The 17,452-nt window shown below is 37.0% G+C and overlaps 2 protein-coding genes and 1 pseudogene across 3 annotated transcripts in view; all 3 read left to right on the top strand.

Moving 5' to 3' along the window:
* Positions 1–3,482, top strand: part of LOC107735172 (40S ribosomal protein S3-like) — a 7,287-nt gene extending 3,805 nt beyond the window's left edge. Inside the window, exons 3-6 of the mRNA XM_016546949.1 lie at positions 908–1,001; positions 1,090–1,184; positions 1,496–1,683; positions 3,254–3,482. Of these exons, the coding sequence (XP_016402435.1) occupies positions 908–1,001; positions 1,090–1,184; positions 1,496–1,683; positions 3,254–3,453 (577 nt within the window). The 3' untranslated portion in view covers positions 3,454–3,482. The remainder of the gene's footprint in view (positions 1–907; positions 1,002–1,089; positions 1,185–1,495; positions 1,684–3,253) is intronic.
* Positions 3,483–4,048: 566 nt separating this feature from the next.
* On the top strand, positions 4,049–6,884 carry LOC107735946 (BTB/POZ domain-containing protein KCTD14-like; annotated as a pseudogene).
* Positions 6,885–8,192: 1,308 nt separating this feature from the next.
* ints4 (integrator complex subunit 4) overlaps positions 8,193–17,452 on the top strand; it is a 14,171-nt gene continuing 4,911 nt past the window's right edge. The window contains exons 1-16 of one of the 2 annotated variants that reach the window (XM_016546931.1): positions 8,193–8,321; positions 10,017–10,217; positions 10,404–10,521; positions 11,486–11,592; positions 11,749–11,952; positions 12,060–12,110; positions 12,720–12,808; positions 13,001–13,121; positions 13,212–13,283; positions 13,369–13,543; positions 13,639–13,844; positions 14,829–14,971; positions 15,054–15,169; positions 15,488–15,621; positions 16,033–16,199; positions 16,290–16,383. In XM_016546931.1, coding sequence (XP_016402417.1) covers positions 8,268–8,321; positions 10,017–10,217; positions 10,404–10,521; positions 11,486–11,592; positions 11,749–11,952; positions 12,060–12,110; positions 12,720–12,808; positions 13,001–13,121; positions 13,212–13,283; positions 13,369–13,543; positions 13,639–13,844; positions 14,829–14,971; positions 15,054–15,169; positions 15,488–15,621; positions 16,033–16,199; positions 16,290–16,383 — 2,052 coding nt within the window. In that variant the 5' untranslated portion in view covers positions 8,193–8,267. Of the gene's footprint in view, positions 8,322–10,013; positions 10,218–10,403; positions 10,522–11,485; positions 11,593–11,748; positions 11,953–12,059; positions 12,111–12,719; positions 12,809–13,000; positions 13,122–13,211; positions 13,284–13,368; positions 13,544–13,638; positions 13,845–14,828; positions 14,972–15,053; positions 15,170–15,487; positions 15,622–16,032; positions 16,200–16,289; positions 16,384–17,452 lie in introns of both variants that reach the window. The other variant, XM_016546924.1, reaches the window with a different exon arrangement.

Raw genomic sequence — 17,452 nt, 5'->3', positions numbered from 1 at the left:
CAACCCAGGCAACGATTAGTTCTGTGAAACAAAGCAAAACCAATGTTACACCGTGTCTACACCGGACGCGAGTGGTGCGACGCGACAAAATACTATAGAACTCATTATAATCAGTGATGCTGTCTACACCATAGATATATATACATATCTATGGTCTACACTGGATGCGGCACGGCACGACACGACAAATCCCCGACAGAAAACTGCTGCTGCGTTCTATTCATGACGTATTGACACACATTTCAAATGATTTTCAATGGTTGCTTTGTCGCGTCTAGTGTACTAGGCAGACTTTAGCTGTTGCGGCGCAGACACGGTGTTACTCACCTATCGAGAAGAAACAAAGCAACCTCGGCGTCCGATCGAAGGCCTTCCACTCCTTGAGTTCTCTCCAGCGCTGGAAAGCTGATCCGATATTTACACGGGTCCTACTTTTTGCCTTAAGCCTTCGGTTGTTCCGCAGACGGTTTCCTTTGTTGTTTTTTTTATCCGCCATCTCTAGTTTCTGTCGCTCGGCTCAGACTGAACGCTCTCTCCACTGCTGATTGGCTACAAGTTTGTTTTGCTATTCGGCCCGAATCAGTTTTCTAAAGCGTTTTTGAAAAATCGCTTACCCCACCTTTAAACACTATCTACTAAATATGGTTTAAATCTTCTTTAAACTTCATTTTAAAGAAACATAGCAAATGAAAATGTATATTCATAATTTATGACAAAAATATTGTTGTAAACTAGGTTCGTGGATAATTCAGCAGCAAAAGTTACTCTAGAAAAAATCATATGAGTGCACAATTTTGCACAAATGGCAGTATCGGAGCTGATACCGATACTGAGTATCGGGTTGGCACATCCCTACAGTTAACTCAAGCATAACTCGTGTAATAACTTTATCCTTTTGTCTTTTCAGGACCCAGAACGTCCTGGGAGAGAAAGGCCGCCGCATTCGTGAACTGACTGCCGTCGTTCAGAAACGATTCGGCTTCCCTGAAGGCAATGTGGAGGTAAGATTAGTGCTAAATACAGGTGTGAATGGGGTCCAAAAGTAGTTTGTGCTGGCATGTTCTGAAGTATTGGGTTGTTTCATCGTAGCTGTATGCTGAGAAGGTGGCCACCCGCGGTCTCTGCGCCATCGCTCAGGCAGAGTCTCTGCGCTACAAGCTGCTCGGAGGACTGGCTGTCCGTAGGTGAGCGTTCACTTCCCAGCATGCATTGGGCTGGGCATGGGGTTACAGACTGAAATTCCCTTCAGTGATGATACGATGACGAGTCGGAATGGGGCCGGTCCTGTCTTTGAGGATTCTGGGTCAGGCTCACGTTCTGTGCGTCTGACTTCAGGTCCTCGAAGCAGTGAGTCCTGTTTGCTTGAAGACATAGAGGCATTTGTCTGAGAAGGATGGATGGAAAGCAGGCAGCGTGTTTTCTTTAGAATCCAGATTATTTTTCTTTTCTTTTTCCTGTGTCTTTTTGATTTGGATGTCATGCTTGTTCTTCTCAGGGCCTGCTATGGTGTTCTGCGCTTCATCATGGAGAGCGGGGCCAAGGGTTGTGAGGTGGTTGTTTCTGGTAAACTGAGAGGTCAGAGAGCCAAATCCATGAAGTTTGTGGATGGCCTGATGATCCACAGCGGAGACCCCGTTAACTATTACGTCGACACTGCTGTCCGCCATGTACTGCTCCGACAGGGTGAGTAAGATTAAATGGACTGATGGTTCTCTGGCAGTTTAATTTGTGTCGGATCTTTAGCAAATTGTCACATTCACATCTGTGGAAATGTTTAGAGAAAAAGTGTGGGAAATTATAAAAATGGATTAAAATGAGTACAGAAATACAGTACTATAAGTAGGTAACATGTAATAACTCAAACTACGTATTTTCTAAATATGAATAATTTTAGACATAATATTCATAAGCACTATGAATTTGTCAGATCTTAAGCAAATTGTTGCATTTTAATGGGGGAAATGTTTAGAGAAACTGTAAATAAATTAAATGAGAATACAGTGTTTAACAGTACAATACTCGGAGTAGAATAAAATGCAAGTTAAACCAAAATGTTTAAAAATGATTTCAGATATTCAGGAGTTGAGTCAATTATTGCATTATTTTGCAAGGGGGTCTGTGAAAATGTTTAGAGAAACAAAAAAAAATGGATTAAATAAAGAGTTAGTGTTACTGTACTATAAATAGAAAACAACAGCATAACTTAATAGAAACTATATTTTTCAAATTATTTTAGACGTAATATTCATGAATACTATGGATTTTCATTTGTCAAATCTTGAGCAAAGTGTATTAGTGTAAAAATAAAAAAAACGGAATTTTATAATTAGAAAAAGTAATGTAGAATACTTAAAATATATTTATAATGTAACTTGCTAAACTAAATAATTTCCAAATATTTTAGACATATTTGTAATATTAATTTTACGTGCAAGATAGGTCTTTATAAAAAAAAAAACTATATAGACAGATTTTAAATATTTGTTGTCTTTGGCATCTAAAAGATTGAAAACCCTTTATTTTACGCACTGATTTTAATCACTATTGCAGTAAGATGGGAACATAGTTGAAACAAACCTTTTTCAATGAGGTTATATTGAATCGAGAGCTTGTGACTCAAATTGAAATCAAATCAGAAAGTCTGGGAACAGAAATGTGTATCATCTCAAATACTTGGACTTTAATGTGCAAACCTGTTGCCATATAAAACTATAAGGTTTAGCATGGCACCTCAGTTGTCTAACGTATTGAGTAACTAACCATTGATCCAAATTTAATTTCAGAAGCATATATATCTTCCCTTCAGTGATTATATACTGAACCAGAGTTGGATTGTTTCGGAAGAGTCCAGTTCTGGCTCCTCAGAGCAGTGTGATGGTATAGATGTGTTAGTCTGAGAAGGTTCTGAATGCATGCTTTCAAACGTGTGGGGAAACTCAAATGGGATGGTGTTATACTGATTCCTAGTCACCGTTAATATATCCTTGTGATTCTGTCGGTCAGCTGACCTCCACGTTCCCTTCAGTGATGATACGATGACGAGTCGGATCGAGGCCCGTCTCTGAGGATTCTGGCTCAGGCTCACGTTCTGTGCGTCAAGACTTCAGTTCCTCAGAGATCACGTGTCCTCTTAGATTGAAGATGTAGAGGCATTTGTCTGAGAAGGGGTTTTTTTTGTTTTTTTTTTAATCTTGCTGACTAGTTCTTGTCTTATCTAGTTTTGTAATGTGTCCCTGTGATTGTCTTCATATAGGTGTGCTTGGAATCAAGGTGAAAATCATGCTTCCCTGGGATCCCAGCGGCAAGATCGGCCCCAAGAAGCCCCTGCCTGACCACGTCAGCATCGTGGAGCCCAAAGACGAGGTCCTGCCCACCACCCCGGTGTCCGAACAGAAGGCGGCCAAGCCCGAGGTCCCAGTCATGCCACAGGGAGCCCCAGTGTCAACCCCATAAAGGGGTAAGACCTAAAAAACCCAAACTGACCTCCACGCTCCCTTCAGTGATGATACGATGACGAGTCGGATCGAGGCCCGTCTCTGAGGATTCTGGCTCAGGCTCACGTTCTGTGCGTCTGACTTCAGTTCCTCAGAGATCACGTGTCCTCTTAGATTGAAGATGTAGAGGCATTTGTCTGAGAAGGGTTTTTCCTTGCTGACTAGTTTTGTCTTTGATGCTTTTTGCCCCTCATTGCACAATATTCAAAGGCCTCATGACCTTCCCAGCTGTATGGTATTTTCTGAATAAGAATTGAGACAGATATATATGTACACACACATATGTACATTACATTTATATTCAACCACAATTTCTATCAGATTGAATGTTTTAGAGCGGTTTTAAGTTTGGAAATAGCACTTTTAAAATGAAGTTAAATTAAAGAAATCTTGATTAAAAAAAAAAAATTGATACTTGTTTTGTCTTTTTAATTATTTGAAGTCATCTTTATGTCCCTTTAGAGAGCCACTGCTCTAGAGGTCTTAAGTTGCGTTCTGTTTAATGGCTATTCTTAACCTGAAACAAACCTTCCTGTAAAAGTGCTGTGAGTATCATGGTGCTGAGTGATTACCATACTTGTATACGATGGTATTTACGTTGTACTACAACGGTACATGTCTAAAACAAACACCGTTTAAAGCCCTTTTTGTCAGTGGACTGTTGAATTAAACTGTTTAAGAACCATTTTCAGTGTTTTAACCACTTTTTTTAAGAGAAGGTAGCAGTGCCGTGTGTGTAAAGGGTGGGTCTTACACGGTTTCTCACACCTGATTCACAGCCTGAGCTGCTGCGACCTGCAAGAAGAACAGAAGTTTCAGCTGAAGATCATGAGTTGCCAGACTATAAATCGTCTGGAAAGCAGTCCTCAGCACCTGTGCAGTCGGTAAGACATTGTATATGAACAAAAAGAAATATTTTCATCGTGAATGTTCTGTTTCATGTAACAGCTGTACTGTGTTGTTAGCTATTCTTTCGAATCGCCTGAGATTCGATTTCTGACAGATTATAGCTATGTCTATGTCATCGCGTGCTGTTGAAGATTTTCACAGCACCGTCTGTAAAGCAAATACGCGAGTTGTTTTGAACATCCTGTGCTGTACTTAATACACGATACTTGTCCAGTAACAAGAAACTTGTAGTATTGTATGCTTAAGGCGGAAGCTTGTAAAAGATTAAACCCAAGTATTTTCAAAACGAGATTAATAAAATGATTTTAAAAAATCAAATACTGAGAATGTAGTATCTAACATTAATGGCAAGTTCTGTCAGTAAATCTTTTAGCAAAGTTTTTCCAGAGAACTAAATGCATGGTGTTATTATTTTATATACACAAACACTACTATCGTCATGACATGCACTGTACCCTCATGACAGTACCATGCTTCTAGAAGTTCTCTGAATTCATGGTAGTGTCACAATAGTGCATATGTTATATAAATATAACAATATTTGCTTTAATTATAGAGTCTTTATACACATGCACACACACATTATATAGGATTATAAATTATATAATTATTACTAATTAGATAATTAGTGTTCTACTAATTAGTATTTATTTTAATCAGATTTGTCAAATGTGCACACAAATTAACTATACATTTAAATTGTGTGTGTGTGTGTGTAAGTATATATTGTAATTAAACATATATATATATATATATATAATGAAAATCGCATGTAAATTTTTATTTAGTACTGTCTTGAATAAGCTATTTCACATAACAGATGTTTATATATACTCCACATCAGTAAATCTTTTAGCAAAGTTTTTCCAGAGAACTAAATGCATGGTGTTATTATTTTATATACACAAACACTACTATCGTCATGACATGCACTGTACCCTCATGACAGTACCATGCTTCTAGAAGTTCTCTGAATTCATGGTAGTGTCACAATAGTGCATATGTTATATAAATATAACAATATTTGCTTTAATTTGAGAGTCTTTATACACATGCACACACACATTATATAGGATTATATAATTATTACTAATTAGATAATTAGTGTTCTACTAAATCTTAATACCGTGTGTCATTTCCTGGATGATCCATGACTGTTTTTATGTTTTTGATAGTTGTTCGTGAGTCCCTTGTTGGTCCTGAGCAGTTCAACTGTCTGCTGTTCTTCAGAAAAATCCTCCAGCTCCTGCACATTCTTTGGTTTTCCAGCATCTTCTGCTATTTATGTAGCTTCTGAAGTGCAGTACTAAATGAAAAAAAAATATTATCTTTTATCAAAATAAGAAAAATTTACAAAAATTTTTTTTTTGTAAAAGCCCCCCACTTCAGAAGCTACATAAATACATACATGTTTCCCAGAAGACAAAATAAGGACAATTTACCCTGATCATCAAATTCAAAAAGTTTACACCCCCCAACAAAATTTTTACAAATTCATGTAAACTTATGAGCACAACTGTATGTATAACACTAAAATATACAGGATTACAATATAGACTATTTATTGAATTATGTCTTATTTTGTTGCTTGATTCAACAAAAGTTGCCTCAGTTAATGTTGGTCTTTAATTGCTCTTTACATCATTGCACCTTAGAGACATTAGATAGTCTGTTGTGTTGCTATCAATAATGACAAAGAGTGGTCAGGATCACTCAGGCTTTCAATGGACTCAATATTATTCATATTAACTGTTAAATGTATATCAAAGCGATATGTTTTCTCTCTCCACAGAAATCCCAAGTTGTGCAGCTGAATATTGGAGGTCATGTCTTCAGCACCACCCTGGGAACCATCCGTAAATTCCGTAAAAAATAAAAACTCCACACTGGCAGACCTGTTTAACGGATCAACCAAACGGATGGACTCTGAGGGCCGTCACTTCGTAGACCGTGATGGGACTTATTTCGGGTGCATCCTCGAGTACCTCAGAATGGAGAGACTTCCTACTGAACACCTGCAGGAGGTGCATAAGAAGGCGCTTTACTACGACATCAAACCTCTGGTCAAAGCCATCGAGGAGACGCCGCAGTTCTTCGGAGAGACGGTCGGGAGACAGCCGTTTTTGGCCCGTGTGCCGAATTATCGAGAAAACCTGGAGGTGATTGTGCGGGTGGCCAGAGCCGAGGCCATCGCCTCACGCTACTCCAACATAATCGTGTGTGTTGTGAGGACAGAAGATGATTTAGCCAGATACAACAATGCTATCGACAGTCTCGGCACCCCGAGAGAGTCCGTGGTGAGCTTTGGTCCGTGGAAAGCTCCTGCATCAGTGGAAGACCTGTTAGATTGCATCAAAATGGACATAGAAGCCAAAGGATATAAAGTAAAGATCCAACCACACAGCATAGACAAAGCGTTTCTCTTCAAGAGCTACGACTTCTTCTATAAATTGATCTTCACTTGGTGGTGAAGAATTTCTGGCCCAAGTTCATGACCTAGAAATAGGGATTTAAAAAGTGATGGAATGTTTTATATATTATATAATCAGCTTATCAAACAAATTCGACATGAACAGCTTCTGTTCCTTTAGCAGACCCACCTACTGTATATGACAGCTGTCAATCATGTATAATGGTGTTCTTATCTGTCAGTATCTGTTAAACCCTTGTTTAATATTGTCTCTCATGTACAGTCCGGGCCGTTGGCTTAAAGTAGCTTCTGCACAGATGAGTCTGAAAGTTTTAAAATAATATTCTGGTTCAAGTTAAGTTTTATCAGCAGGATTTGTGGCACGCTTTGGATTACAACAGAATATTATTGTGACTAAATCGTGTCTGCAGAAATTCACTTAAAATAATGTGGGTAGTTTTGTTGATCACAGATGCTGCAGACATTAATTTGCATTTCATTTAACCACCAACATTTGAAATTAGCTGTATGTCTTAAGGAATGTTTTTGACTTGTTTATTTTTAGATATTTGTCTATATCTGAGAATTGCACCATTTTATGCATGCAACTTTTAACATTTATGCATTTGGCTGATGCTTTTATCCAAAGTGACTTGCATTGTATTCAAGGTATGCATTTGATCATGTATTCCTAATGCATTATATAAGAATGTAAAAACAGATCCACTTCATATAGCAACATTTTTATCTCCTTATTTTTTGTGTAAATGTGTAAATAATATGTCTGTTTTGTACATGTGTTTATTTGTCCTGCAAAGTCACTTAGGATGAATCCTTTCCTTGTGCAGATCATTAAAGGTGCAAAATATTATTAAGAAAAAGGGATGTGCTATTTCCAGCGGAATTACTGTTGCGGGATCTTATTACTTCATATGTTTATAGAAAGCAGGATTTGATACAAAAAAAAACCTAACTTGATTATGTGTTACATTGTCTAACATTTACTGATTGCTTTATGTGTTGCTTCTAGTCTATTATTCTAGTCCACATTGTCATTATAGCATCTTATATATTATGGTATATGTTATAATTCTTTAAAAAAAGATATTGAAATCTTTAATCAGTGTGCAGAGTTTCAGGGGGAAAAAACGGAAAGGGTGAAAGGTCAAGCTTAGAAAAAAAAAATATCAAGAATATTTTTATCTGTCCTATTGTTGTCTCGTTAAAATCAGAATAGGTTGTTTATAATATTATGACATTTAAAATATATTATGTATAATGCATTGAATTTTTTTAATTAAAAGGAAAGCCCCTATGGAAAGCCCTCAATCCCAGGACTGTCCTCGTGTGATTTCTGAAGACTTCCGTCCATGAGGTGTCGCTGTTCCGCCGCAAACTTCTGACGCCGCCGAACAGCGCATGCGCGAAGAAGCGCAGGAGCGATAAACACAGCAATGGCAGCTCATCTGAAGAAACGAGTTTATGAGGAATTCTCTAAAGTTTCTCAGGTGAGCATAGAAAACATCACATATACTGATTATAAAATGTCATGTTATTGTGCTGGTCATAGAATATAATTGTAATATTATAATGAAAATATTAGAATAAATGTAAAGCAGATGTAGCCGTTAGCATTAGTGTGATTATTACTGTAACCGTTATTATGTGTGTTAACTATTTTTCTAATGACAAACAGCTATTTATTCATTTGTACATTTATGTTATTTGGCTGTTATTTGCTTTATTTGAAGTCTTTTTAGTCAGAGGAAAGTTGAAACGATATTTTAAATGCGCATATGTGTGCTTTTCTTTTTATTTTCACTTTTTATCGTAATGTTTTACTTTTTTTTCTCTTTTACCTGTGAAGCCTGCAACAATAACATCTCATTGCCAGCACTTGCTGTTAGTGTATTGATCTGCTTTTGATAAGTAAACTCTCAGATTGTGTGATAATGAAAATAACTCAAATGAATGTTTAACTCGTGGGTTGTGTGTGAGACATGCATCACAAAATATCAGAACTAAAACAGTAAGTGAATTCAGGCTTTTCTCAGTGTTTACACTGCTGTTCAAAAGTTTGGGATCAGTAAGATTTTTAATGTTTTTGAAAGAAGTCTCTTCTGTTCTTCATAGCTGCATTTAGGCCTATTTGATCAAATATACAGAGAAACAGTAATATTGTAAAATTTTATTACCATTTAAAATAATGGTTTTCTATTTTAATATACTTTAAAATAGAATTTATTTCTGTGAATTTTCAGCATCATTACTCCAGTCTTCAGTGTCACATGATCCTTCAGAAATCATTCTAATATCCTGATTTATTATCAGTGTTGTGCTGCTTAATATATATTTTTTGGAACCTGAGTTACTTTTTCAGCGTTTATTTAAAATAGAAATCTTTTGTAACAATATAAGTCTTATTATCACTTTTTATCAATTTATCACATCATTGCTGAATAAAAGCATTCATTTAAAAAAAAAAATTTACTGACAACTCATGGAACGGTAGTGTATATTGTTACAAAAGATTTCTATTTTAAATAAACGCTGTTCTTTTTAACTTTATTCATCAAAGAATCCTGAAAAAAGTATCACAGGTTCCAAAAAAATATTAAGCAGCACAACTGTGGTCTCTGAGGTCCACTTATAATGTTATCAAGATTTTTACATCAAAAAACATCATTCAGAAGGAATAGGCTATTTTCTGTCCTGTTTTGACCCCCCTCGTCAGAACGCTCTGTTTGAATAGGCGTCGCGGATTGTCGACTCAGAAGTAAACACCCACCTAATAGTTGTCTTTATTCATCAAAGAATCCTGAAAAAAGTATCACAGGTTCCAAAAAAATATTAAGCAGCACAACTGTTTCCAATATTGATATTGAATCAGCATATTAGAATGATTTCTGAAGATCATGTGACACTGAAGACTGGAGTAATGATGCTGAAAATTCAGCTTTGCATCGCAGGAATAAATTACATTTTAAAATTCATTAAAAAAGAAAACGGTTATTTTAAATTGCAATAATTTTTCACAATGTTACTGTTTTTTTTCTGTGTTTCTGATCAAATAAATGCAGACTTGATGAGCAGAAGAGACGTCATTAAAAAAAAAAACATTACAAATCTTACTGATCCCAAACTTTTGAACAGCAGTGTATGTCAGGGCCTATTGATTAAGTTTTTTTTTTTTTTTGCAGCAGGTGTCTCTTGAGGAGGTTCCTGCGGCTGCGAAAAAGCTTCGACTGACCAAACCTAGTAAATCAGCCGCTCTTCACATAGACCTGTGTAAAGCCACCAGCCCCACAGACGCTCTGCAGTACCTGCTGCATTTCGCACGTAAACCTGTGGAGGCTGAGAGTGTGGAGGGGGTCGTGCGCATACTGCTCGAGCATTATTACAAGGTATCAACAGAACATGAAACATGTCACTTGATACACGTCACCTAATACTGATATTAAATATTTAGCACAAACATTTTAAAATGAGACGCATGCAAATTCCAGTTTATATGTGTATGATGAAAGTAAGATTATGTATTGCTTTTTTAATAACTGTGTCCTGTGTGTTTGTGGTGATGTGGTCTACAGGAGTCAGATAACTCTGTCAGGCTGAAGATCGCCTCATTGTTGGGTTTATTATCAAAAACCCAGGGCTTCACTCCAGACTGCATAGTAGATGATGCTATAAACACTCTCAACAATGAAAGTAAGTCTTTGATTTAAAATTATAATGTTCTGCTAAAGAGTAATGTGACACTTAAAGGGGTCATAAACTGACTTTTTTTTATTATTTTGTACTGTTCTCTGAGGTCCACTTATAATGTTATCAAGATTTTTACATCAAAAAACATCATTCAGAAGGAATAGGCTATTTTCTTCTGGATCTTCATTAAAAATAAAGTTCATCCACTCTTTCCTAATGACAGAAGGAAGGCAATGAAAAGACCACAACTTGGCTCTGCAGAGCATCTTGTCTTCGGAGCATCTTTATCGTTTGGTTTCTGCGTAGACCTGCGTTTGCCTCTCTCGTTATTTACACTACATTTTATTTACACTACATTTGTGAATCGGTGGGCGGAGCTAAACAGGCAGTGATGTAGAAGCAGGCGTTGATCTTCTTCTGTGGAGGCGGGGTTTAGCCACACTATTACATCATAAAGTGGCTCATTCCACAAGCTGTCATTTTGGCAGATTGGCTTCAATATAAGCTGTTTTTAGACTAACAAGAAAGTTTTGAGTTCTGAACCTTACAGGATGTTTTTATAGTAAAATGACCTTTTATATGTCACAAGATCAAGGGAATTTTGATTTCTCAGTTCATGACCCCTTTAATATAAATGTCTTTATCAATTAAACAAAAGTTTTATTGTCATACCTCAACAATAATAATGGCCCCAGACAGTTCACAAAAATCTCTTTAGAAGAGTATAAGATTATTATTATTATTTTTTAAGTTAAAATGTAATAAAAAATGTATGAACAACTGAATATATATATATATTTCTGACACATATAAAATGAATGAACTAGTGAGAGTCTGAACTGCTAGCCAATTAGACCAGCAGAAAAATGCCTTACTGTTAAGTCCTGAATAATGCAGTCAATGCAGATTAGTTGGGTTAATTGTGTGTAGAAATTGTATTTTTCTAAGAATTCTGACTGTGTTTTAGAGTCTCATCAGGTTCTGGCGCAGCTTCTGGGCACTCTGCTGATCATTGGTACTCAACTCCCAGACAAGATCGCTGTCATTCAGAGACTTATAGATGTGGCTTGCAAGGTGACTAATAACTAAGATTTCTTCCATTCCTATAACACTGAAATCATACTTTTTGGCAGTAACAATTAACTGATTTCATCAGCTTTTTAACATAATTCTGAATCAGAATTATTATTATTGTATAATAATTTACTTTCATGTCATATTTTTCCTCAGCATCTCTCAAGCACTTATTTCGGAGTGAGGAATAAGTGTCTGCAGCTGCTGGGCTGTCTGGGGACGGTTGACAAACCTCTCAGTAAAGAGACTGATGCAGGACCCGGAGCACAAACATCACACGTACGGGACGTACAGAGTGTGATCAGCGACTACTTCCAGGACCAGGACCCTCGCGTCCGCACCGCCGCCATCAAAGCCATGGTACATGAGCTCTGTGGAATAACGGCATGTTAAAATGCATTGAATGTGGCTTTTATTTACTTGTGTTTCTTTAAATGACTTCAGTGTGTTTTTCTTTCTCCGATCAGCTGCAGCTGCATGAAAGAGGGATGAAAATTCAACAGACTATTTATAACCAGGTCAATATCAGCTATAATAATCTTACACTATCGTTCAAAAGTTTACGGCTGGTAAGATTTTTTTGTTTTTGAAAGCTGCTTACCAAGGCTGCATTTATTTGATCAGAAGTACAGCAAAAATATGAAATGGTATTAATTTATAAAAGACCTGTTTTCTATTGTAATATGTTGTAAAATGTAATTTATTCCTGTGATCAAAGCTGAATTTTTTACTCCAGTCTTCAGTGTCACATGATTCTTCAGAAATCATTCTAATATCCTGATTTGCTGCTCAAGAAACATTTCTGATTATTATCAATGTTATAAACAGTTGTGCTGCTTCATATTTTTGTGGAAACCATTAAACATTTTATTTTTGAGGATTCTTTGATGAATAGAAAGTTCAGAAGAACAGCATTTATTTGAAATAGAAATCTTTTGCAACTTTATAAATGTCTTTACTGTCACTTTTAAACAATTTAATGCATCCTTGCTGTAAGTATTAATTTCTTTAAAAAAAAAATCTTACCAAACTTTTGAATGGTAATGTATGTTTTACATTTTTCATTCCTCTGAGCATGAGATTACAAAAGAAATAACTAACATATGAATGTCTGATCCCCTGGACAGGCCTGTAAGCTCTTGAGTGATGATTATGAGCAGGTTCGTTCAGCAGCGGTGCAGATGGTTTGGGTTCTGAGCCAGCTTTATCCTGAGAGGTAAGCATTAGTTTGTGTTTTGCTATATGAGTCCATCCAGTCTTCAAGAGTAGGTAAAGCTGACTGCAGCCATTGTGTACTTATTGCTTTCTACGCCTGCACTGTTTTAAATGGTCATTTCAATTCGAGAAACTCAAGAATGAAGCCTTTTAACATGGATTGAACATTAATTTTGTCCTTGTGCATTAACAGTATTGTTCCCATCCCCTCCTCCAATGAGGAGATCCGACTGGTGGACGACTCCTTCGGGAAGATCTGTCACATGGTCAGTGACGGCTCATGGGTAGTCAGAGTGCAAGCTGCGAAACTGCTGGTGAGTGTTGGGTGTGTTTGTAGCATAACCACATGATTAATTTCTTATTAACTCACCACTGACTTTTCCATCCGTTTCGCTCTCTCTCAGGGCTCAATGCATCAAGTCAGCCCTCATTTTCTGGAGCAGACATTAGACAAGAAGCTGATGTCAGATCTCAGGGTATTTACACACAACAAATGACAAAAAACATGCAAGAAACACGCAGGCAAGAAATGTTTAAAATATCTTTCTCAATCTATCTCAGAGGAAACGTACTGCTCATGAGCGAGCCAAAGAACTGTACGCTTCTGGAGAATTCTCATCTGGACGGCGATGGGCCGACGACGCTCCTAAAGAGAAAGTCGACACTTCGGGTGTAAATCTCATCGACTCTGGAGCCTGTGGGGCTTTTGTTCATGGCCTGGAAGATGAGATGTACGGTATGTATTTCAAAACACTACCATTATTTATCTTTGAGGACATTTTAGCACTTTGTTCCAGAGCTGGGTTATTCATTTGGTATCACTTTTCACAGAGGTGCGTATCTCTGCGGTCGAGGCGCTATGTTCCCTCGCCCAATCCTCACCCAGCTTTGCTGAGAAGTGTCTTGACTTCCTGGTGGACATGTTTAATGATGAAATCGAGGAGGTGCGGCTACAGTCCATCCACGTTTTGCGGCAGATCTCGACTCACATCACCCTTAGAGAAGACCAGCTGGACACTGTCCTCGCAGTACTGGAGGTGGGCCACTGGTATATGTGACAAAGTCAAAACCACAGAGCACAATGTAAACATAAGTGCTCTAAATGTCATTTTAAGGCATTATCTAGTGCAGAGGTGTGTAACTCAGTTCCTGGAGGGCCGGAGCCCCTTTCAACCCTAATTAAACACACCTGATCCAACTTATCAAGTCCTTCAGGCTTATTTGAAAACTACATGGTATGTGTGTTGGAGCAGGGTTGGAACAAAACTCTCCGGCCCTCCAGGAATTGAGTTCGACACCCCTGATCTAGTGAAATACCGATATATGAGGTAGGGCTGTATGATTCATTAAAATATAACAAAATCGCAATATGGCTTAGTGTGATTATCAAATCACAAAAGCTGCAATTTGATCATTTTATTAATGAAACAAATATATACACTGCATGTTTCAGTGGTGAAGCGTAGCACTGAAACTCAGCAAACTTTGTGCTCTCTGCATTTGAAAATTAATACATTTTTGTTATTAATTAATCCTGACAATAAGAAGAATATAAAAAAACAATAACTAATATAATTAATAGTAATAGTAGTATGGTCATGTTAAATATAATCGCACATTTTTTGGCCAAATTGTGCAGCCCTACAAACAAGCACAGCAAACCTGCCGCATTTTTTTTTTTTATCAGAAAAATTGAAATTAGATAATTATTATTATTATTTTATTAATAATATTTTTTTTATCAAATTTTTGTTTAACAGTGAAATATCACAATAGTAATATTCTTATTTTTTTAATGTTTTATGTAGTAGTAATAATAATGATAATGATTACTATTAGCATTATTATTATATAGTCATATTTAAATATAATCACCATTTTTTTGGCCAAATTGTGCAGCCCTGCAAACAAGCACAGCAAACCTAGCGCATTTATTTTGTTAAATCACATTTTTATCAAAAAATTTGCAATTAGACGTTTCTCCAAATCATTCAGATCAGTTAATTGCCCATTCATTGCAGGACTCATCGCGGGACATTCGCGAGGCATTGCATGAGCTGCTCTGCTACACTAACGTGTCCACTAAAGATTGCATCCAGCTGGCCCTCCTGGAACTCCTGAAGAACCTCACCAAGTACCCGACCGACCGCAACTCAGTCTGGAAGTGAGTTCCAGTGGCTGTTCCTGTCCGTTCTTCGCTGTCATCCAGCCCCATTCTAATTTGTTTTTGTCCTCCTTCAATCCAGATGTCTGAAGTTCCTTGGTGCTCGGCACCCAACCCTGGTGCTGCCGATTGTCCCTGAGCTGCTGAGCACACATCCGTATTTCGACACTCCAGAACCAGACATGGACGACCCTGCCTGTATCCTGATAACATGTCAATGCATTTTACTATTAACATATGCATTTACATTTTTTACTTTTGTCAACAATAACTAAAAAGTGATGAATAATACAAAATAAGCAATTTGCTTTGAATCCTGAATAGCAGGAAAGAATCTGATCTCAATATTCAGGCTGAAATGCATTTCCAAAAATCTGATTTCATGATTTATTTATTTGCTGTTCAGACTGATAATATTTGAACTAAGTTGGATAACTTCTGCTGCCTGTCTGTTCAGAGCAGTAGATATTCATGTGTCTGTTGAAATGCTTGTTTTCCTGACCTGGGTTTGTTCAGACATTGCTGTTTTAGTTCTGGTCTTCAATGCAGCCAAATCCTGTCCCACCATGCCAGCACTGTTCTCAGATCACACGTTTCGGCACTACGCCTACCTGCGTGACAGCTTGTCCCACCTGGTACCACACCTCCGAGTGAGAAACCTTCCTGCGTACCTCATATCCAGTCTTTTTTATGTTTTACTTGATTATTATACACACTATCGTTCACAAGTTTGGGGTCCGAAAGATTTTTTTATTATTATTTTTTGGAAGAAATTAATACTTTTATTTAGCAAAGATGCATTAATTAATAATGACATTAAGGAAGCACAGTTTCCACAAAATGCTTTCAACATTGATAATGATCAGAAATGTTTCTCGATATTAAATTAATGTAGCCTTTGTGAGCAGAAGAGACTACTTTTAAAAATATTTAAAAATAAATCATACTGAACTTTTGAAGGGTGGTGTATGCTATAATTTCTTTAAATATTGTTTTATCAATGTATGATTTTCATTCATTTCTTTAAATATCATCAATATGATCTTTGGTGTTTGTCTCAGTTGCCAGGCAGAAAGCAGACTGCTAGTTCAGGTCTGGAGGCGTCCGGCGTGGGTTCAGGCAGTCTGGAGTCGGCACAGAACTTCCTTCAGGACAGTCTCATTCGGGTCAGCGCCCTTCAGAACCTGGAAACACCTGGTGCTCAGGATCTGCTGGAGTTTACCATCAGGTTCAAACCTTTAATACACTACAACTATATTATTTGAAGGTCTCTTAATAAGGTGTTTGCTAAGATGATTTTGATTTGTGTCACATACAGAGATCTGCTGCGGTTGGGGGAGCTGCAGACGGAGTTGGCCGGATCTGCAGATTTCTGTGCCACATACCTGCACTGCCAACTGCTGCTCACCAAGGTGAATATATAATATAATACACTGCTAGTACTTCCTACGGAAGTTCTAAGCGGCCATGCAATATATTTTTTTCCCTTCTTGTTTTTAAATGTAATTGCACAAACTATGTAGGCTACAATTTCAATTTGTTTATTGTGAAATAACACAAACATATATGTTTTTCTGTCCTCTGATACATATTGTTCTGGGCTGCCGTTCCCAAAAGCATCAATGCTTTTACAGTACATTTTATTCCTTTCTTTTAATCTGTAATAGTACGGAAGTTCTAAGCGGCCATGCAATATATTTTTTTCCCTTCTTGTTTTCTCGTTATAACGACTTAATTTTCTCGTAATCTCGACATAACGAGAGTTGTTTTCTCGTTATAACGACTTAATTTTCTCGTAATCTCGACATAACGAAAGTTGTTTTCTCGTTATTACGATTTAATTTTCTCGTGATCTCGACATAACGAAAGTTGTTCTCTAAGTTACAAAACTGCGCCAACAGGTGGCACTATTGACCTGAATATAACTGATGGGGTGTTGTAGGCTATACTGTATGTCCACTTTACTGTACGCGTTTGGGATAGAATAGGACCTACCTCGTGATCGCTATAATTTGTACAGTATTGTTCATTAGGCTACTGACATTTAATTCATTCATAAATGTTAAATGCTTGAATCAATATGACTATTTTGTGTATTAAGTTCTTGCTAGATGCATGAGTTTCACCAACGCGTTCTGTGTCATAAAATAACTGCTTATTAAAACCAAGGTTGACGTCACTGTAGTCTGTTTGCACCTATATCTTTATTTGTGCTTCTTTCAGGTAAATGATTGTTAGTTAATAAGCGGGGATGTTCTGTTTATCACAGTAGGACGGGCTTCAACGACGTAGGCTATTTGTAATGTGCCTCTTTTCCTTATTATTAATCTTTATTGTTAATCATTAAATGTATATTGATAAGAAATGTGATTTATATGTAAAGTGTATAGGCTAATTTAATTCAGTGATGTTCTACAGTGTTGTAATCTTTTGTGTTTTCGACATTTCTTTGTGGAAACCACACAAACACACACACACACA

This window comes from Sinocyclocheilus rhinocerous, unplaced genomic scaffold (assembly GCF_001515625.1).
Source record: "Sinocyclocheilus rhinocerous isolate Xijiao unplaced genomic scaffold, SAMN03320098_v1.1 scaffold942, whole genome shotgun sequence".
In the NCBI taxonomy this organism is placed as follows: domain Eukaryota; kingdom Metazoa; phylum Chordata; class Actinopteri; order Cypriniformes; family Cyprinidae; genus Sinocyclocheilus; species Sinocyclocheilus rhinocerous.
The sequence above is the reverse complement of the archived record's forward strand: the minus strand, read 5'-3'. Positions and strand labels throughout refer to the sequence as shown.